At 42.8% G+C, this 18,993-nt stretch overlaps 3 protein-coding genes across 3 annotated transcripts in view; 1 reads left to right on the forward strand and 2 right to left on the reverse strand.

Moving 5' to 3' along the window:
* zfyve26 (zinc finger, FYVE domain containing 26) overlaps window positions 1–4,902 on the reverse strand; it is a 30,159-nt gene extending 25,257 nt beyond the window's left edge. Inside the window, exons 1-7 of the mRNA XM_061063619.1 lie at window positions 4,774–4,902; window positions 3,469–3,726; window positions 3,323–3,398; window positions 2,623–2,709; window positions 2,075–2,224; window positions 1,315–1,654; window positions 83–207 (exon numbers count right to left, since the gene is read on the reverse strand). Of these exons, the coding sequence (XP_060919602.1) occupies window positions 83–207; window positions 1,315–1,654; window positions 2,075–2,224; window positions 2,623–2,709; window positions 3,323–3,398; window positions 3,469–3,659 (969 nt within the window). The 5' untranslated portion in view covers window positions 3,660–3,726; window positions 4,774–4,902. The remainder of the gene's footprint in view (window positions 1–82; window positions 208–1,314; window positions 1,655–2,074; window positions 2,225–2,622; window positions 2,710–3,322; window positions 3,399–3,468; window positions 3,727–4,773) is intronic.
* Window positions 4,903–6,262: 1,360 nt separating this feature from the next.
* si:ch211-10a23.2 (Galectin-related protein A-like) lies at window positions 6,263–9,478 on the forward strand. The gene is made up of 4 exons (XM_061063661.1): window positions 6,263–6,417; window positions 6,713–6,798; window positions 8,283–8,463; window positions 8,728–9,478. Exons 1-4 carry the CDS (start codon window positions 6,280–6,282, stop codon window positions 8,869–8,871), a joined length of 549 nt encoding a protein of 182 aa, XP_060919644.1. The 5' UTR covers window positions 6,263–6,279; the 3' UTR covers window positions 8,872–9,478.
* A 2,081-nt stretch (window positions 9,479–11,559) lies between these two features.
* Window positions 11,560–16,368, reverse strand: plek2 (pleckstrin 2). Its single transcript, XM_061063652.1, has 9 exons — window positions 16,268–16,368; window positions 15,925–16,089; window positions 14,979–15,163; window positions 14,743–14,834; window positions 14,376–14,563; window positions 13,707–13,808; window positions 13,507–13,590; window positions 13,077–13,155; window positions 11,560–12,114 (listed from the first exon to the last, which is right to left on the reverse strand). The coding sequence occupies exons 1-9, from the start codon at window positions 16,319–16,321 to the stop codon at window positions 11,987–11,989; spliced, it is 1,077 nt and encodes a 358-aa protein (XP_060919635.1). The 5' UTR covers window positions 16,322–16,368; the 3' UTR covers window positions 11,560–11,986.
* Window positions 16,369–18,993: the final 2,625 nt, after the last annotated feature.

Below are 18,993 nucleotides of genomic sequence, written 5' to 3' on the forward strand. Positions count from 1 at the left end.
TAAAAATGTGACTAAAATAGCAACTAAAAAAGGACTTTATACAGACATGATGGCATGCATTTTATGGTCCTGGGACACTTACCAAGACCTGCTCCAGGAAGTGTTTTCCGCTGCTAAGGCACTCAAAATAAATGGTTTTCCAGACGGATGGGCGATCTTTGTGGATGCACAAACTGAGGGCCAACTTCTCTGCTTCAGGAAGGTCCACTGGGAGAAAGGAAAGGAATAGACTTGAGTTTGTATCATTCTTTTCTAGTCTTTGTACGACTAAAAGCTCTTTTACAACGCAGGTCACACCCACATTCACACACTGATGGTAGAGGCTGTGGGAGAAACTCAGGGTTAAGTGTGTTGCCCAAGGAGACATCGGACATGTGGCTGCAGGAGCTGGGGATCAAACCCTCGACCTTCAGATTGAGAGACGACCAACTCGGCAAAGACAAACTGCCAAAGGGGACTTCACAGAGTACATCATGCACCCTCTGGGTTTATTTCCTTGATACAAAATAACAGGGTCGCTGCACACTTTTTAAAATCAATTTTAGGACTTTTTAAGACCCAAACAAAGATTTCATGTGGGATTCAGCAGCTTTGATTTCCCCCGTTTAAAAGTTGTTGTTTTTTTGCATTTCTTGAACGTTGCCTCATAATCCTAATTTTAGCTATTTCTCATCTTGAAGCCAGAATTTCTCTCAAACTCACTAAACACAAAATCTTCCTAAAAAAAAACAGTTTTACAAAATGAATGGAAGTCATATTACTGATACTGAAAAAAAAAACTGCTAAACAGCAAAAGCAGCTGTCACATCATGTGAAGTTTTCTGTGACCACAGAAGCAGAAGTGTGATTAAAAGAGGAAAAACAATGAGAAGCCGTTAATTGTTCCCTTCACACCGTCAGCACAGATGGACGGACTCTCAGGTCACAAGTTTCTGTTTCATTCAACAGAAGGCATCGAGCTGTGCCGGGGAATAAATGTAAAAGAATCATTCTGGCATTGTGTGGAAATAAACAAAAACAGGAAAGTACTGGGAAGAAAGTCGTGAGTCTGTCTGTGGGGAAAACAAAGATGTACTTTGATCTGCTGCTTTAGCCAAAAGAATTACGTTTAAGCTTTTCCAGGAGATTGTTTTTAAAAGTCCTTCAGGCCCTAAAATGTGTAAAAATAGGTTTAGAAAAAAAGTAACTTCCCTCATACGCTAAATAATGCTCAACATCAAGGGATGAATTTAAGGTGGGGAGGAGGTCCAGGACCACCACAGCGGGTTAGGGTTAGAGTTAGAGTTAAATATTCAGATCCCACCCTCGGGTCACCTTGTGTTCGGGGCGCGCTCCTCAGCAGATGATCCCTCTGCAGTCTCAAAGCGGTGGAACAGTAAACGGAGACGAGAGCGTCGCTGCGTGGGCGGAGCAACGAGCTGAGGATCCTCTCCTCTCTCAGCGGTCCGTCTCTGGCTGCCCACAGAGCCTCACACAGCCCCTCCAGCTGGCCCCCTCCTCGCCCCGAGCTCCACGGCATCACGGACAACACGGAGTAGATCTCCTCCGCCCACTCGTCCACCTTCTCCTGCCTCCTCTCCGGCTTACCCAGCTTCTTCATCAGGTGTGAGATGAACGTGTGCTGCAGACTGCACTCCTCCGTACACGACGCGTCCTGCAGGAGAAATAAAGACAACGAGGAAACGCAAACGTTTGATGAGGAGTTTTTACTCCTAGTGTTCAAAACGGGTACTGCAGTCTAAATTCTAAACATTGTAGAGAGCTGTCCCCCCCCCCCTCTCTAGAGTCCATGCTCACTCAGGTCACCATGTGGTGGACTCTGAAGCTTCAGTGTTTATCCAGCTCTGCATGGGTCTGTAAACCTTTCTGTGTTCTAACCTCTCTCCATTTTTCAAAAGCATCTCCAATATTGATCCTAGTTTGAGCACGTTTCTGCTCGTGGAGCTTATTAGAAACATGCAGAGGCTTTTTAGGTCGGGTACAATCACTTCTATCTGAACCACTTCTCCTGCCCGCTTCCATCGCTGCAACACCTGCAGTCTTTTAATTAAGAGGCTTCTGAGTTCGACTCTACCTGTAAGAAATGAGCCAGAGATTGGGCGAGTCTCGGTTTCTTTTTCTCCAATAACGTCTGCAGGCAGGACTTGACAGCATCATCGGTCGACCTCGAACCATCGGCGGCTTCTTGCTCAGACTGGGTTTCCAAAAAGGCCCGGTGTAACTCCTGCAGAGAGACAAACAGTAAATCACACAATCCAGAATTCTAAGGATCTTTTTTCTGAGCGCTCTGCCTTTTTTTGTGCGGCAATCAGGAAGTAAACGATCTCAAATTTTAAAAATGCAGTAGAAAGCAACAGAGCAGTGTCGGTCACAGAGCGGCCGTTGTCAACAGATTGTTGTCATAGAGACAGGACGGACGTGCAGCGCTTTTATTCTCAGCGCACAAACGCTTCATGCAAGAACTCCTGAGTGCTTTTCTGCCCAGAAAAAAACACCAGGTGGACACGGGGTCTTCTCCTGGTCCTCACCTGACTAAAAGACACAACACCTTCTTATCTAGTTTCTGCTGCTTAACGACCAGCTTACAGTTTATTTACAGATACAGTTAAAAATCTAAATGACCTTGAGAGCAGACTCCGGGACGCCTTCTGACCCGAGCTCCTCCAGAAGCAGCAGGAACTCCAGCTCTCTCCTGGTGTTTGACGGGACCTGAAGAGGAGAGAAGACGAGAGCAGAGATTCAAAGTTTCACTTTAAAAAACACATTTTAAAAACATTCTGAAAGGCTTGAGGGCCGGATTTATTTAGACCGTTATGGGGTTTCAAATTAACACAAGAAAAAATCAGATTATTACAACTGTGATCATAACAATAAGACAAATTTAAAACTTGGATACTTTATTACAAACATTGAATTACACCAATATTGGTTTTGTTTCCGCAGCGACAACAACAAAAGGCTGCCAAATGGAGTCAGGAAAACTATAGTCTGAGCAGCTTCTGATGAGCCGACTCTGTCTTCCTTTCCTCTTTGTATATTTTTTGTGCAGCACCCAAAGAAAAATGTGTCAAACATTTTGCTGAACTTTACACCAACATGCGGCCTACAGATTACTTTACAAAACACATGAAAGAGGGAATCAGAATCAGAATCAGAATCAGAATCAGCTTTATTGGCCAGGTATGCTTAAACACACAAGGAATTTTACTTTGGTAAACTGTGCTCTCTTTGTACAAAGGTATAATATTAAATATCAAAAATAAAGACAAAAAAAAAGAAATAAGCAAAGACTAATAGAGGAACACTTATTCATTTATCTCACCTTCTCTTCGGTCCATTTCTCCAAAACCTGAAGCCAAAACCAGGCCAGTCTGTGTGGACTCCCCACCGACTGCCATCTATAAAAACAACACATTAATAAACAGCACCAGTAACACAGATTTATAAACTGGGTTTAGTTTTACTCACTGTAGACTGTAGGGATGGCAGATTATCGCTCGGATTATGTCTCGCAGGTTTTCTGAGAGTCCGCCTGCCGAGTGGACCAGCTGAGGCACGCAGGCGCTCGCCAGCTCCCACTCGGCGTGCTGCAGGCACCGCTTGAAGTACTCGAACAAGTCCTGGAGGGAGGTCTCCGCCTCACAGCCGAACGGATGCATGACGCTCACAAACAGAGAGACGCCTTCACTTCCAAACAGACGAGTAGGAAACTGGAGCTTCCTTCACCTGAAGCAGAAAGAAAAACGCTCTTTGATGAGGAGATCGTGCTTTTTCAGTTAAAGCCCCAAAACTATGGAACAGCCTCCCTCTTCCCATCAGGTCTGCACCCTCTCCCGACTCTTTTAAGTCCCTTCTAAAGACTTATTTTTATATTTTAGCATTTGAGTCCTCTGGTCCTGAATCGACGGTTCTTTCAGATCCCAGTTATTGCTTTCATTATCTCTCCTGTTTATTCTATCATATTTTATTTTGTGTGTTTTCGTATATGTTGAAATCCCCTGTAAACTGTTTCTTTGATGCATTGTGCAGCACGTTGGTCAGCCGCTGCTGTTTTTAAATGTGCTTTATAAATAAATGTGACTTGACTTTGAGTCTTTTCTTGAATTTACAAACTATTTTAAAAACACGTCGACCTCCTCTCAGACTCTGATGAACCTGCAGGTCTGATGATAACTTTTTATATTGTATATAGTTTTCTATTCTCATTCCTGGAACAAAGAGCTGAAACTTAACGAGCTGCTCTCATTGGATGATTTGAAGAGGATGTTGTGACTTGGAGGTGAACACATCTGGCTGCAGGTGTTCTCCCTGATGTGTTTGTTTGTGTTTGTTTGTGTTTGTACATTGTGCTGCTGGTTACCTGGTTAAATGATATAAAAGTGAATAAATAAATGTGTGAGGTGGGACAGCAGGTGTTGTTAGATGTCTCAGGTCATGTGATGCTTTATAAAGCTGCTACAGGATCAATAAAGTGTTTGTTTGTTTGTTTATCTTTAAACTGTTTGGACTCATCTGACCAAACAAAACAAACACACTGAGAAACAAACATCGATCAAAACAAACTCCGTGCTGAGCTGCTCACCTGTCCTGTGTTTACCTGTCGTCTCTTTCACACCTGACAGACACACACTGTCACCCGTTAGCATTAGCATTAGCTACAAATAATGCTGACTGTCTGTGAATGCAGATGAAGTCCGCTAACTTCCGTAACAGCTCCCGTTAGCACATTATAACCCGTATGTAAGTTAGCGAGTATTTAAAAACGTCACTTACTCATTTCTTCGCGCTGTTTTTCCTGAAACTGAGAGTTATTTACACTCCGTGCTCTCCGCTGTTATGCTAGGGGGCTAGCTGCATGCTAACGCAGGTCATGTGACAGAATCAGCTGATTCTCCGTCGCTGGTTGGTCAAAGGTTGGCACGAGCTGGAGGCTGGAAGACAAGTGGGCGTTCCTGAAGCGCGAGCCGAGTTCGCCTTTTTTTTGTTTTGATGCTGCCTTCAGGTGATGTCGGAAATCAAACTGCTACATAAATAAACTGCAAAACAACAAGACGCTGTGGAAAAATCTGAGTATTTTTAAAACAGATAACAAGGAAAGGAAAATATTATCAAAAAATAGATTATAAAAAATGTAAAAAAAACTTTACAAAAAATATATTTTTGGCAGGTATATAAATAGGAAAAGTTGTTTTAGGGGAGTAAATATTTATTTTGTAACCCTGGATGGATTGTAAATACGCTGAGGTTGTTACTTATTTATCATGGGAGGCATATAAACTTTGGACACTTTGTATATTAGTTGAAAATACATTTTAGGATTTGTTGGAATAATTTATGAATTAATTAAAAAACAGTGAGAGAAGAGAAGGGATGTATACGTTTTACTAATACCTACTCCTTTTCGGACACTGCTACTTTTGTTTTGTTTGTTTTTATTATCTCATTTTAGTTTGTGGGGCAGCTGTGGCTCAGTTTATTTAATTAGACTTTATTGCATAACCACGACTTTTATCGCATGTTTACCCCACGTCCCCACCTGCACCCTGACATCCTGAAATGAGTCCCACATTTGTTATTCCAAGATCTATATTTTTTAAAGGTTTATTTTGGGGTTTTCTGTGATTCTGTGCTGAAAGTCAGTTCTATTGAGTCCATTTTAACTCTCATGGTGATCAGTTGGTTTGGTAACTTCAGCAAGGGAAATATTAAATCATATTAAACTTTGCAAGATTTTTGGCGCTGACTTGAATGATCTTGGTTGTATTTTAAGAGCCAATCACAAGGCAAAGGTCGTCCTGGAAGACCCTCAGCATCCTCTGCATGCAGAGTTTAGACTTCACCAGACAGGGAGGAGGTTCACATCAAACAGATATCTGAGGTCATTTGTCCAATCAGCAGTTAGGTTTCTAAAGAAGCTGTAAGCATTGTTGCTAGAAATAAAACTTGCATGCATTTAATTAAACGCATCTTTATTCTAATGTGACTTCTCTGGGTAAGAGAGAAGTTCCAATATAACAATGGAACACTGAAGGCAGCATCAGGTTAGGCACACACAGCCTACTTTTTTAGAAATTAGAAACATACTTAATCATTGTGGATTTTGAGAACACGCAACATGTTCCCACAATATATTTAACCAACTTTTCTCTCGAGTTTTTGGCTTTACATTGAATAATATCAGTTAATCATGTATCGTAATTTATCCCCCCCCCCCCCCTTTCTCTCCCCTCCTCTGAGCGTCTCCCATCTTCCCCACTGCCAAACTGGGAGCCTGTCTCTATGACAACGTGGTGCAGGCGGGGTTTGCCAGCTGGAGGCAGAGTCAGTCAGTCAGTGCTCAGTTGGCATCAGCGGCCCGAAACCTCCACACCGCATCACGCCCTGAGTGGAATGGAAGAAAAGGACAAGAAAGAGCATGTATGTAGCTGCGTTTTTTGCGGATTTGCGGCATGCATGGCAACATTTCATTCAGAGATTTCACTCCTGGGTTGCTCACTTGGATTAGAAAATGCAGATAGTTTGTCCAGCTGAGTCACTGACTGTTAGAAATTGTGGAACAATAAAGCTTTTGTTTCAGGCGATAGGTGGCAGCTGAAGACTCCTGCAGGATGCATGACTGAAGAAGCACATCCTCCGAGAAATGCTCACTGTGCTGTGAGATGTGGCGGTGCAGGCCTCCTCCTCATCTGCTCTAACATCTCCATTGTTTCAGGGGGAGTACACCGGAGAGATAAAGGGCGGGCTGCGGCCTTCAATGAAGCTGGTAGTGATGGGAATCATCAACAAAAAGCCCAAAAGGTGAGAGCAAACACCTGTTTTCACTCTCGCATAAAGAGCGTTTAAGAATTGTACATCATGGATGTCCTGTTGCGCATATGACGTGGCAGCTAATTGAATTAAGGGGTGAAAAAAAATGCACTTTGCTTGTTTTAAAGCAGCATTTAAAGGCAGATATGCAGATGTTTGTGTTTGAATGCACGCCAAGCTCCCAGCTCGTCCTCCGTTTTGGAAAGAAAAAACATCTTTGTAATGCCACTCAGTGAGTTTCCTAATTATAGGTTGGTCTTGAATGTGCGTGGGAGAGTTGCAAAATCCCATGAAATGTGAAGAGTCATGCTGGACTTTCTCCTGTTAATAACATCAGAGTGTTCTTTACTCACTCAGTCATCAGTTAAATTGAGGATGACCGAGAAGCTGGGAAAACAAACTGTGATGCAGAACTTGTTTTGCGAGCAAGAAACTTATTTTTAACTGCAGAAAACATCAAGAGGGATTCCGGGACGAATGCTCCCAAAGGACCGTGAAGGCAACATTTATGTTTCTAAAGAAATCTAACTTCTCATGTAAAATTACCCAGAATACAATTTGTCTATACACTTTTATTGTTGTTATTATGTATCATAGAATTATGTTAGTAGTACTTTAATGTTATTGTTGGTAAAAGAGAAAAACTCATGAGAGCAGAGAGACACATTGTTTCATTAAAGACTCTGGAAACTTTACCTAAAAAGTGTTATTAAAGGTCCAATCAGTGAGCTGTGTAGAGAGTGAGATGATAAAGGTATCTTACTATCTGATCATTAAGGAAACATGTTGAAGTGCTTCTCTGACAACAATGCAGCAGCCAGTATGTCCTCCTTCTAACTTTAGATTCTGCTCCTGAATGCTCTGGATTTGTTTGGACCAGAGAAGGTAGGCGCTTTTAAGACACGCCCCCACACGGCCGTTTTGGACGCCCCTCGGTTTGCCAGATATGAGAGCAGTTATCAGGTCCACAGGTGTTGCAGCGATGGAAGCGGGCAAGAGAAGTGGTTCAGATAGAAGTGATTGTACTCGACCTAAAAAGCCTCTGCATGTTTCTAATAAGCTCCACGAGCAGAAACGTGCTCAAACTAGGATCAATATTGGAGATGCTTTTGAAAAATGGAGAGAGGTTAGAACACAGAAAGGTTTACAGACCCATGCAGAGCTGGATAAACACTGAAGCTTCAGAGTCCACCACATGGTGACCTGTGAGAGCATCGACTCTAGAGAGGAGGGGGAGACAGCTCTCTATGATGTTTAGAATTTAGACTGCAGTACCCATTTTAAACACTAGGGGGCAGAGTTACGTATTGCTCCTTTAAGCATCCATGAATAATGAAGTTTAATACTTTAAAACATTTCCCTCTGAGATGTGGAGAAGTCTGAAGTGACATGAGGAGAAAATATTAAAATAAAGGTTCCTCATATTCGTGTTTGTGTGTGATAAACTGGAGTTTTCTGTTTTCATGTCCGAGCAGCATGGAGGTGACTCTGTCCAGTCACCCTCAGGAGGAAGAGGAGGAGGGCGACGTGGGTCTCCAGCTGAAGATCAGCTTCATGGACAAAGCCGTCCAACGTAACGCCCGCATGGCTGGAAAGTGGGGAAAGGCTGAAAACAACCTTTCCTTCTTTCCTTTTGCAGCCGGAGAATCCTTCAAGGTATAAAAACTCTGACTGATGTGTTCGTTCACTGTTTCAAAGCCAATAGAAGCTACTTTTTAAGTGTTTGCAATGCATTTAGAAATCCATTATCTATAACGCTTTTTCTCGTTCGGGGTCGCGGGGGGGCTGGAGCCTATACCCGCTGTCATTGGGCGAGAGGCGGGGTTACACCCTGGACTGGTCGGTGGTACATTATGTGAGTTTTTCTTCAAATTTAATAAATGTGTCCTTCTCCTCCTCTTCCTCCCCTCGGACTCTTAGATGGAGATCGTGTGCGAGCACCAGCAGTTTCGCATCCTGGTGGACGGTCAGCCCCTCTGCGGCTTCACCCACCGGATCGCCCCGCTCGCCTCCCTCACTGCCTTACGAGTCTTTGGAGATCTACAGCTCACCAAGGTGGCCTAACACCAGCGACAGAGAACAGCAGCGTACATAGGGACGTCCTGGGACAGTCAGAGTTTAGAATAGAGCCAGTTTTTGAGAGAATAAAGTAACCCATGATGGAAGATAAACCTGCCTCGTAATCACGTGTTAAGACAAAGTGCCTTCACTAGATTACTTATTTGGAGACTTGAAGAGAAAGACCGACAGTCATCAATGTCTTACATAAACCGAAGAATGTGATTTGAAATGAGTTTTAATGCCGATGAGGTCGAAGCTATAACATTTTCCCTAAATGAACAAAGTGATGTGTGGCTGCATCAGTTTCCTGGTGCTTTAAAATCTCAGACCAATGCCTTTGATTTCTCTGGAGTTAACTTTTGAAAGCACTTAACGTTTACGAGCGCCTGCATGAAGATGAATGTTCACACAAACAATTGATTGTCATCCTGTGCCCGACTAAGTACTGTAACAATATTCATTCACCGCGTTCACACGGCAGCCGTTTTCCTGTGACGTCCAGCTCAGGACGAGAAACTTTTATGAAGTTATTATTTAAAGCAGAATGAAAAATGTTTACAGGCATACTCATGTTTGGATTTAAGTTAGCATTCAGAGTCGGGCGTTAACATTCAAACCCCGCTCTTACATGGTAAGTTCAAACTTAAACAAACCTGAGCGAGAGGGGAGCGTGCCTATGTTCCTACATTTCTAAGATTTTTTTCAAAATTAGGCCCTATGTTCCCACATTTCCTTTTTCATAAATTTGTACCAGTTAGGGTTAGGGTACCCTAACCCTACCCTGTGGGAACATAGGGCTGACCCCAGTAAGAGCATAGCTAATGTTGATGTTAGCTGGGCAGGATCGGTGCGTTCCATTAACCTCGGTTCTTGGAGCCAGGAATGACGTCACACCTGTGTTAAACGTGTTCCAGTTGCGAGTTGGCAACAAGTTGGACAAGCTACATGGACGCCTCCAGGAGTTAGTTTTGTTAGCTACCAGGCGATAACACACTACGGGATAACTTCAGACTAAACTAACATGACAACACGTCCAGAGAGAGAACTTTTATTAATTTAATAACACAAAAAGAGGACTTAGCAGCTACAATAGTTACAGCTTAGACTTTACTGTTGATGCACATAGCAGCCATGTTGGATTTTAAACTCGGGCTACTGAAGGCTCTTTGATTTTCCAAGTCGGACTTCCGACTTCAGGGGGCGTTTCTGATGACATATCAGACGCGCACCCCTAATTTCCGACTTCCGAGATCAAATGGAACGCACCATAAGCTTTCCTTAACCTGTTTTTCAAAATGGCAAAGTTAGCATTTAGCTTCTACCTAGCTAACTAAAGAGAGGCTCAATCCTAAAGTTAGCAACTTTGGCTGAATGCCTCTCCAGTTTTGCTAAAGCTAAAGGTAAGGTTAGCGTTCAACTTCTTCCTCGCTAACTAGGAATAGCCTGATGCTGTTAAGCTAGCTGTGAGTTAACATTGATAATCCCAAAATGTGGCCTAACATCCCTCCAGATTTGCATTATCCATCTTCTTGTCAGTTGCATCTCAGTCCAGAAAAGTTAGCATTAAAACCTAGAACAGAACATCATATGAGCCAGTCCATTTATTTGTGACGTCAGAGGAAAATGGCTGCCGTGTGAAAACAGTAAATAATGTAAAACTACTCCGTAGCCCACGTTAGTGCATGCCAGTAATCCAATCCGTATATTTCTGATTTAACCTCCTGGATTATGTCACACATTGTGTTATTATCACTTTGTTTGTGTATTTTTTCTCTATCTTAGCACTTTTTATGTAAATGTTTCATATCGACTTCACTGCAATAAATCACTTTAGTTGTTATTATTCATCGTTTCCTGCCTCGTGGTTGAGTTACCGCTCCTTGGAGTTAGTCCAACATCGACTGTAGAGAGCATCACGTGTCGCTGAGGTTCTGTAAATGTTGTGTCATTAATGATTTCACTGGAACTCAACTCTGAACCAACACCAGCTCAGCGTGAGTCACTCAGATGAAAAGTCGATTCAGCTGGGAGTGCCCGTCTGAACTTTACCTCTATAGACCGGTCCTGTCTCTGTACTTCCTGTTGGAAAACCATATTGCAATACTCAGCTTCAGACCTCTTCAGGTTAAATGTAAGACTATGGGTGTCAGAGGTCATGTAATATGGCCTTACATGTTTTATAATAACATTATTTAAAGTTCACCTGTTCTGCTGAGCCCTGTTTTAAACTCTCATAGAGTTACAGCTGGATGTTCAAACTAAACGTGGTCAAAGTTTCAGATCATGAGGTAATCGTATGTTGGAGTAATCCCAGGATGAGTCTGCAGAGGGCGCTAAACGCCTCGTTCTGTAAATCACGCCGTAGTTCCCCGATATGAAACCAAGAATTTCAGCAGACGGCTTCAAGCCTCTGAAACCTCTTACAGAGACTCTGTTCTCTCAGACCTTGAGAGCAGCACTCCTCTGGCAGCCCTGCAGCGTTCTGCCCCCTCAGGAAGGCTTCCAGAGAGCTGACCAATCAGACGAGAGTAGGCATATGGGGAGGGGCGGGTCTTAAAGAGACAGTAGCTGAAATGAACCATTTCAGGCAGAGACTGAAATGAGGGTTTTTACTGACGTCAGTTTGAGATAAATCAGATCATGTAAATCTGCTCTAAAGGTTTCACACACTGACGACATGAGAGATGAACATGAGGAGGATATAGGAGCTTTAATGAAAAGAGAAATTGCTACAACTGTTGGGCCTTTAAACCCTCCAAGCATGAATTACTAATAAAATACAGTTAAATCAAGCTTTAAAAAACACATTATATAACTATAAACATTTTTATTTAAAGTGCATCTTTATTAGTCTGCTGCTACAGGAAACATTCATAGAATGTGTAGTTTCAGTCGTCTCTATATTTGATTTGATTTGAGTAATTTATTTTCGTGTCATGCACACAAAGTGTCCAACCCTCATGGGCTTTTAAGACAACAAAGAATTCAGTTGCAGTGGTTCACATAAATCATAACATTACAAAGTTGCCGGCTCCTGTCACAGTTCAGTCTTAAACAACGTGCTATGTCTTTTTTCCCAGGCGTTACAAACAAAACTTCATCTATAGTTGATGAAGTTTTATGTTAGCGCTCTGATTGCATCGATCCAGTCCATCTTCTCCTGGCGAGTCGGAGCCTGGATGAAGTAATGTGTGTCTGCCTGAGTGATGATCTTAAACAGGTTGCCTTGAATGTTTCCTTTCACACCTGCAGGGGAGGAAAGATCAGAGTCGATAAGGTTTATGTATATTAGGAGTGACCTGATTGATGAACTGACGGACACATAAAAGCAGAAAACAGTAACGTTACATCTCAGCGTCTGAGACACGTCTTCATTTTGAAAGTTCACAAATCAGGAAACTTAAATAGGAAGAAAAATTGTTTACATTAAAGGTCACATATTATGCAAATTAAACTTCCCCATGTTTCTTTAACTCTAATATGTGTCTCTAGTCTGTCTACAAACCCCCCAATGATGAGAAAAGTCCATCTTCTGCATCTTTTCCCTGCTCCACTTTTCAGAAAATGTGTGCTCAAACAGGCCGTTTGGAGATTTTCCCTTCATGACATCACAAAGGGCAGTAGCCCCTCCCCCAGGTGGGTGACACTCCCACAGCTAGGTGTTTGTTCTGCCCTCTGAGTCTGCCTTCTCACCGTAAACAATAGGACATGGAGCGAGAAAGCACCGAGTACACCCAAGCCCTTCCAGAGAGGGGGCGTGGTCAGACACAGCTCATTTACATATTTAAAGGTACAGACACAGAAACAGTCTGTTCTGACCAGGGCTGAAATAGAGGGGTATATAGACATGATCAAATACAGAGTGGATTTAGAACAAGAAACTTCACACACATGTTGAGGAGGAGCTCTGAGACTTATTTAAACTGAAGAGGAGGAGGATATGTCACCTTTAACTGAAAAAACACACATTTTTCTATTGATCTAGGACAGTCATGAAAGTCGTCTCACGTTTCATCAGGATTAAAAACGCAACACTTTCCAAAATGTGTGTCATGCTTAACTATTTCATGACTCATGGTGATTACATGCATGGATTTAAATGATTTCTGCTCATCACACCTCTAACTCTGTAATTATTTCTCCAAACATCCTGTTTAAAAAAAACGTTCATGTGTCTGATGTAAATGATCTTTAAGACGATGACTCACCTGAAGGAACTCCGTTATCGTTCAGAGAGGAAACCAGACAGCTCCGCAGAGAGAAACCGCCCACAGGGCTGATGTCATCCTGAAGACAGGAAGTGGATGAAGCTGAGTCAGATCTGTGACACTCTTATAAATCATAGATGTCCTGAGGCTTAGACAAACTGAACAGCTGATTTGTTTGGGTTGGTCTCTTCTGTTCAGTGTTGTCATATAGAGGTTCGATTCAGGTCCTCTAGTTGTGGCCTCTTTGTTATGACTTATATAAATGTTTTAAAGGAGGTGTTCCCACATCCAACTATCTCATGAAGTAGGTGCGTAGGACATCAAACTATCATTATTTCTAATAAATTGGCGATACCGAGCCAGAGTTGTGTGCAGGATTTTTCTTTTCAACATGATTTATAAAAGAAAAAGATGTGATTTACAAACTCACCTTGGTGGGATCGTAGTAGTGAAGGAACGCTGGCTCTGAACGCAGCACAAACAGTCGAACCTTCCAGTTCTTCCTTCTGTGTCCCTGTGTTTAAAGACGCAGCACGTCTGTTATTTGTTCAGATGAATTCATTTGTAAAAAATAAATATGAGGTAATGGTACCGCTTTCTGCATCTTAAGAGCTCATAAAAGTTCTTTACCTGTTTCAGCAGGTAGCCTCTCTTTGTCACTTTTCCACTCAGCTCCACGGCGGACAGCGACGTCTCAGCCTTCACGCTTCCTCTCTTCTTTAAACTGTCAGACTGAGATAAAAAAAGAAACATGATGTGAGTTATAATCACTCCGACCTGCAAAACTCAGATCTCAACGATGTAGAAAATCACTGAAAATCTGTGAATAATGTTTGTGATTTGAAATCTTCAGGTCAGTACGTGCTGGATGAGGATGCACAAAGACTTCCTGGTGGTGGAATGAACTTCCAAACTCCATGTGATCTGCAGAGTCCCTCTGCACCTTTAAGAAAAAGCTAAAGACCCAGCTCTTTATGAACACCTACTAACTTAATGATGATGGTCTCCATATTATTGATGATGAGGATGGTTGTCACGATTGTTTTTGTTTGATAACGACGACTTATAAGATGGTTTCTATACTGATTAGAGCTCTCAAGAACTGCCCTCAATGTTGTGCTTTGCCTCTGGTCACTTCCTGTCAGCACCTGTGTGTCCAATCAGACTCAAAGCTGATCGTTTGCTCTTACTGACATTGTTCCCTTTTTTCTAGATCCTTGTTTGTGTTGTTCTTACTCTCTGATGTACGTCACTTTGGATAAAAGAGTCTGCTAAGTGAATTGTAGAGTTGATACTCACAAAGCTGTACAGCGCCGTGGAGTCGTCCATGAACTGCTCACTGAGGCCGGCGGTGCGCAGAGCCTCCACGCTCCTCATGCCCACGGTGCGCAGGAATCCCTCCTCCAGCAGGGCCGAGGCCAACGTCATGGCCTCCACCCGGGTCAGAACCAGCTGCATGAACACCAGCCAGTCCACCACGGCTGAACCTGCAGGGACGGCACATTCAGAAATGTCTGTGCATTCTCTAAAACTTACTGAAACTGGATATATTAACCCAAAGATACACATTATATGTGAAATCTACAAATATAATTAACGCTTTAAAATCTGATCATTAAGGAGGATGCATGTGGTTTGTTTCCAGACAAAGAGAAGAGATGCTCACCTGAGAAACAGTTGCTGTAAGTGCTGCCATGCTCCACATGGTTGCTCATTTTGATGCCGTTGTGGACGTCGTACATGGCGTCCAACACTTTGCTGTGAGACAGAGAAACAGGACTTTGAGTCGGAATAACCAGAAATATAAAATACAGTATTTTATTGTAATTAAGAGAAATCTGCATGGATAAAAGAAGAGCCAGCAGTGTGCAGGGAGAGGCAGTGAAAGGGTCTGTGTGTTACCTCAGGTTGATGTCGTGTAAGTGGGATCCACCGGGGGCTTCCTGGTCGCTCACCTTCCCGCCTGCAGCCGTCCGGAGTTTGTCGACTGCGGCGGTGATGTCACCCGCCCAATCATCTCTCTCCTCCCGCGAACAAGCCTCCAAAAAATGATCCACTTTGTTCTTCGTCTGGAGTTTAAACACCAACTGAGCAACAAAGAGATAAAAGAATGTTAAACGCCATGAGATCAGGAAACACAAACTGTTTCTCTGCGTGTGGAGGTCAGGTCGTGACAAAAAGTGTAACCTGAGGCGATGCTTCAGAAAGTGTCTGAGCAGGTAGAGCCGCACCTGCAATGAGGTAACTACCAATAAAAACATCAACAAAGAGAAACACTGAAGAGAAACTGTGGTGCATCCATGTTAAGAACTGCAGCATGGATGTACAAAACAGTGAATCGCTGCAGGGGGAATGGAAACGTATAAAATCCAGATCTGAGTCTTTGATTCTGTGGAATATTTCTGATCCTACAGTTTAGCTTTTGGCAGATTCAACCCTAACCCTAACCCAAGACATCAGAGTCATAGGAACATTCCCTTTCATGAAGCGATCTTTGTCATGAAGGACTGATTGAACTGTTTGGCCTTCTTTGGGTTGAACAGCTGATTTGAAATAAAAACCTCAGTCAGAGAGTTGCTAACTGGAGATGATTGTTTGGGATAAAAAAACAAGAAAAATTCTGTTCCTCTTTATAAAGCATCATGAGTTATACAGATTAAAATGTAATTTTTGTTGTATTGTGATTGTTTCCATGGAGCCTCGAGTACAAACTGCTCTTGAACTACGCAAGGTGATATTTCAGAACCACCTTCTTCTTCTTCTTCTACAGTTTTCTGACTCTTTTAAACTCATCCTGAACTTTTCTTTATTCAGGGTCAGTTAACATCTGAAGGCTGTAAAAACTCACCGGTCGGTTCTCGTACTCCAGAAAAGGACTTGTTATCACGCAGTCCTTCAGCAGGATCTTCCCTCGCTGACACGAGTCTCTTCGGCCTCCTTCGTATTTGTAATAGAGCAGCTTGTCCGGTGTCAGCATGAACCAGCGGGGCTTCCAGTTGTGCACCAGATGACCCTGACATCATCAGATTTATGAGAAATGATCAATGTATGTCATAACTTCAGGGGGAACAAACAATCCTATAGTCAGAGGATTTCAACCATTACATCAGAGGAAACATGGGCAGCTGGTTCCCTCACTACAGATCACATCTACTGAATTCAATCTAGATTTGAAAGGATTTGTGTCTCACCCTCTTCACCAGGAATCCTTCTCTCAGGATCACAGTTTTCTTCTCAGAATCCATTCTGCTCCGTCTGTGAGTTCAGCGTGTTCCTGCCTGCTCAGGTTTATGAATGCAGAGGAAAGAGGGGGGTGGGTTTTATTCCCCTCAATGAACGAGTCACTCTGGCTACACCCACTTCCACTCACCTTGCTCAACACCGGGATGACGTTTGAATCCTGTAACTCCTGCGCAGCATCACCTGAGGGCGCCGTGACCCCTTCAGGGGCTCAGGGTTAGACGTGATGGAAACATTCATGAGCTCCTGCGTGTTTCAGAGATGATGAAAAACTGGAAACAGTTTTTACTCACCGTCTGATGATCCGCTCTACGGGTCGTTTGATGGTTTATTAATGTCGGACTCAGGCTTTGTTAAACCTGTTGCAGTTTCCAAATTAAGCATGAGGCCTTTACAAACACATCTCATCAGTGTACAATTGGGGCGCCAGTGGCCTAGTGGTTAGGTTGCGTGCCCCATGTACAAAGGCCTAAGTCTTCAGAGCAAGCGGCCCAGGTTCAAATCCAACCTGTTCCCACATGTCATCCCCCACTCTCTCTCTCTCTCCATGATTTATTATTATTTAATTTTTTTTAACTTTTATTCACCAAAACGTGCAAACACACACTCACACAATAAAAAAAAGAGATACAAACAAGAGGGGAACTGTGGTACGATAATAAAATGAATGAATTAGAAAGAGGGATAAAGAAAAACATGAGGACAGTATAGTAACAAAATGATGTACAATAAAACTGGTGGGATAGGTTGTACACATGGTGACGATTTTTGGTGTTATTTGTTTGTTTTTGTTTTTCACTTTGTATGGGTGCTAACACGATGATTGCCAAATACAGACTGTTTGTAAATTATATTCAAATTGTTGTGCTAATTTCCTCTCTCCTCCTCCTTTACCGACCTGGTTCTGCTGTGGCATCAAAATGGTGGTGAGAATTGTGGAGTATATTTTGTTGAATTCAGTGAGTTGGTTTTTGAGTGTGGCTGATTGTTGTTCCATTGATATCTGTTGTGTAAGGAGGTTTCTCTCCATGATTTCTGACTCACTGTCCTCTCTCTCCAATAAAAGCACAAAAAGCCACAGTAACAGTGAAGTAAACAAATTTATTAAACAAAAAACTGAGTGAAACAACTCAACACGCCGTGGTTAAAGTCTGTGTTGATTTCTTCCACCATGCAGCCTTTAAAAAAACCTGCCTTCATTATGTCTTTTGAGAGGCAAAGTCAGGTGATGCTGTGCTCTTCATGCACCAAAAACTACCACTAGGGGGGGCCAAACTGTTTACAGGCCACATCTTAATGTCAGACTGACAAACCTATAATTCTGTTCGGGGTAGAAATTCATCCGACCGGTCGTTCCCCCCTGACCGCTGCATGACGACTGACATGTGATTGGGCTGAAATTCACCAGACTTCATAATCAGCTGTTTCACTCAAAATCTATTTAAATTAATTAAAAGGCGCGATAGGTTGCCGCCCATGTACAGAGGCTCCTCCTCCAAGAGGGCGGCACGGATTCAAGTCCGACCTGTGTCTCCTTTCCCATCTGTCATTACCCTCTCTCTCTCTCTATCTCCCCCTTTTCTGTCCTCTCGAAACAAAAACTAAAGCTCTCTGAAAGTTTTCATCTTACTTTGTTTTTCAGCCACACGGGGGCAGCACAAACTGATTTCTTACACTTACATGCATGAAGAAGTCGAGATCTGGAGGAAACAACAGAGTCAAAGAAAAGTAAAGATGAATGTCCACAACAGCTCAACATTTAACATTTTATATAAAACTTTTATTCTGGAAACCAAAGGAAGGGGCTTCATGTGATGAAGGAGACCTGCAGCATGAGAGGAACGCTGCAGGATTCAGGACTTCTGCAGACTCTCCTTTGTGTCTCCCAGGTGATGAAATTGTCACACAGACATGCCTTCATGAGGCCATGTGCTGCAGACTCAGCGTGGCGACCGGCCAAACAAGTGTCATGAAAAGGATCTGTTAAACACATAAAGGAAACAATCCTTAAATCCTGCTCCACAGACTCGAGCACCTTCCATGAGTCGGAGTCAAACACTCCTCTGAGCCAAGTGTCAAGTCAAGTCACAGTTCAAGGCGTGTCTCAATGGCCTCAGTGTAACATTAATCATAAATCAAACATTAATCACATAAAGAAATAATAAGACGGTCTTTTGGCACGGCAGGATGTGAAGGGCACTGACGCATGTTGCCCGGTTGTCTCGGTCACACTCTCTGAAACTCAAACACTCAGTGGACTCTGTTTAGTTTGACCACAGGCGTTTTGTTCCCAGGGTGTGTGTGTTTGTGTGTCCACGGTCACAGCTGGTTACACAGAGCACGTCGCTGCCTCATTGTGTTTTAAGAGAAAGAAAAGGATTCTGGGAGTCCGAGCTTTGGACCAACCGGTGTGTCGGTAATGATGACATACGGAAGCCCAAAGCAGACATGCTTCAATACATTTTATTTGTGATAAGGAGAACATTTAGGTTGTTTTCACATGAACTGAACTTGTGTATGTCCTTCAAAATAAAATACAGACTTCTCCTTCAAAATAAAATACAGACTTCTCCTTCAAAATAAAATACAGACTTCTCCTTCAAAATAAAACACAGTCTTCTCCTAAAGTGAAGCTGCTCCATTGTCCCTTCTGGGCCTCCGTACATGTGTGGTGGTG

This window comes from Labrus mixtus, chromosome 18 (assembly GCF_963584025.1).
Source record: "Labrus mixtus chromosome 18, fLabMix1.1, whole genome shotgun sequence".
NCBI lineage: Eukaryota > Metazoa > Chordata > Actinopteri > Labriformes > Labridae > Labrus > Labrus mixtus.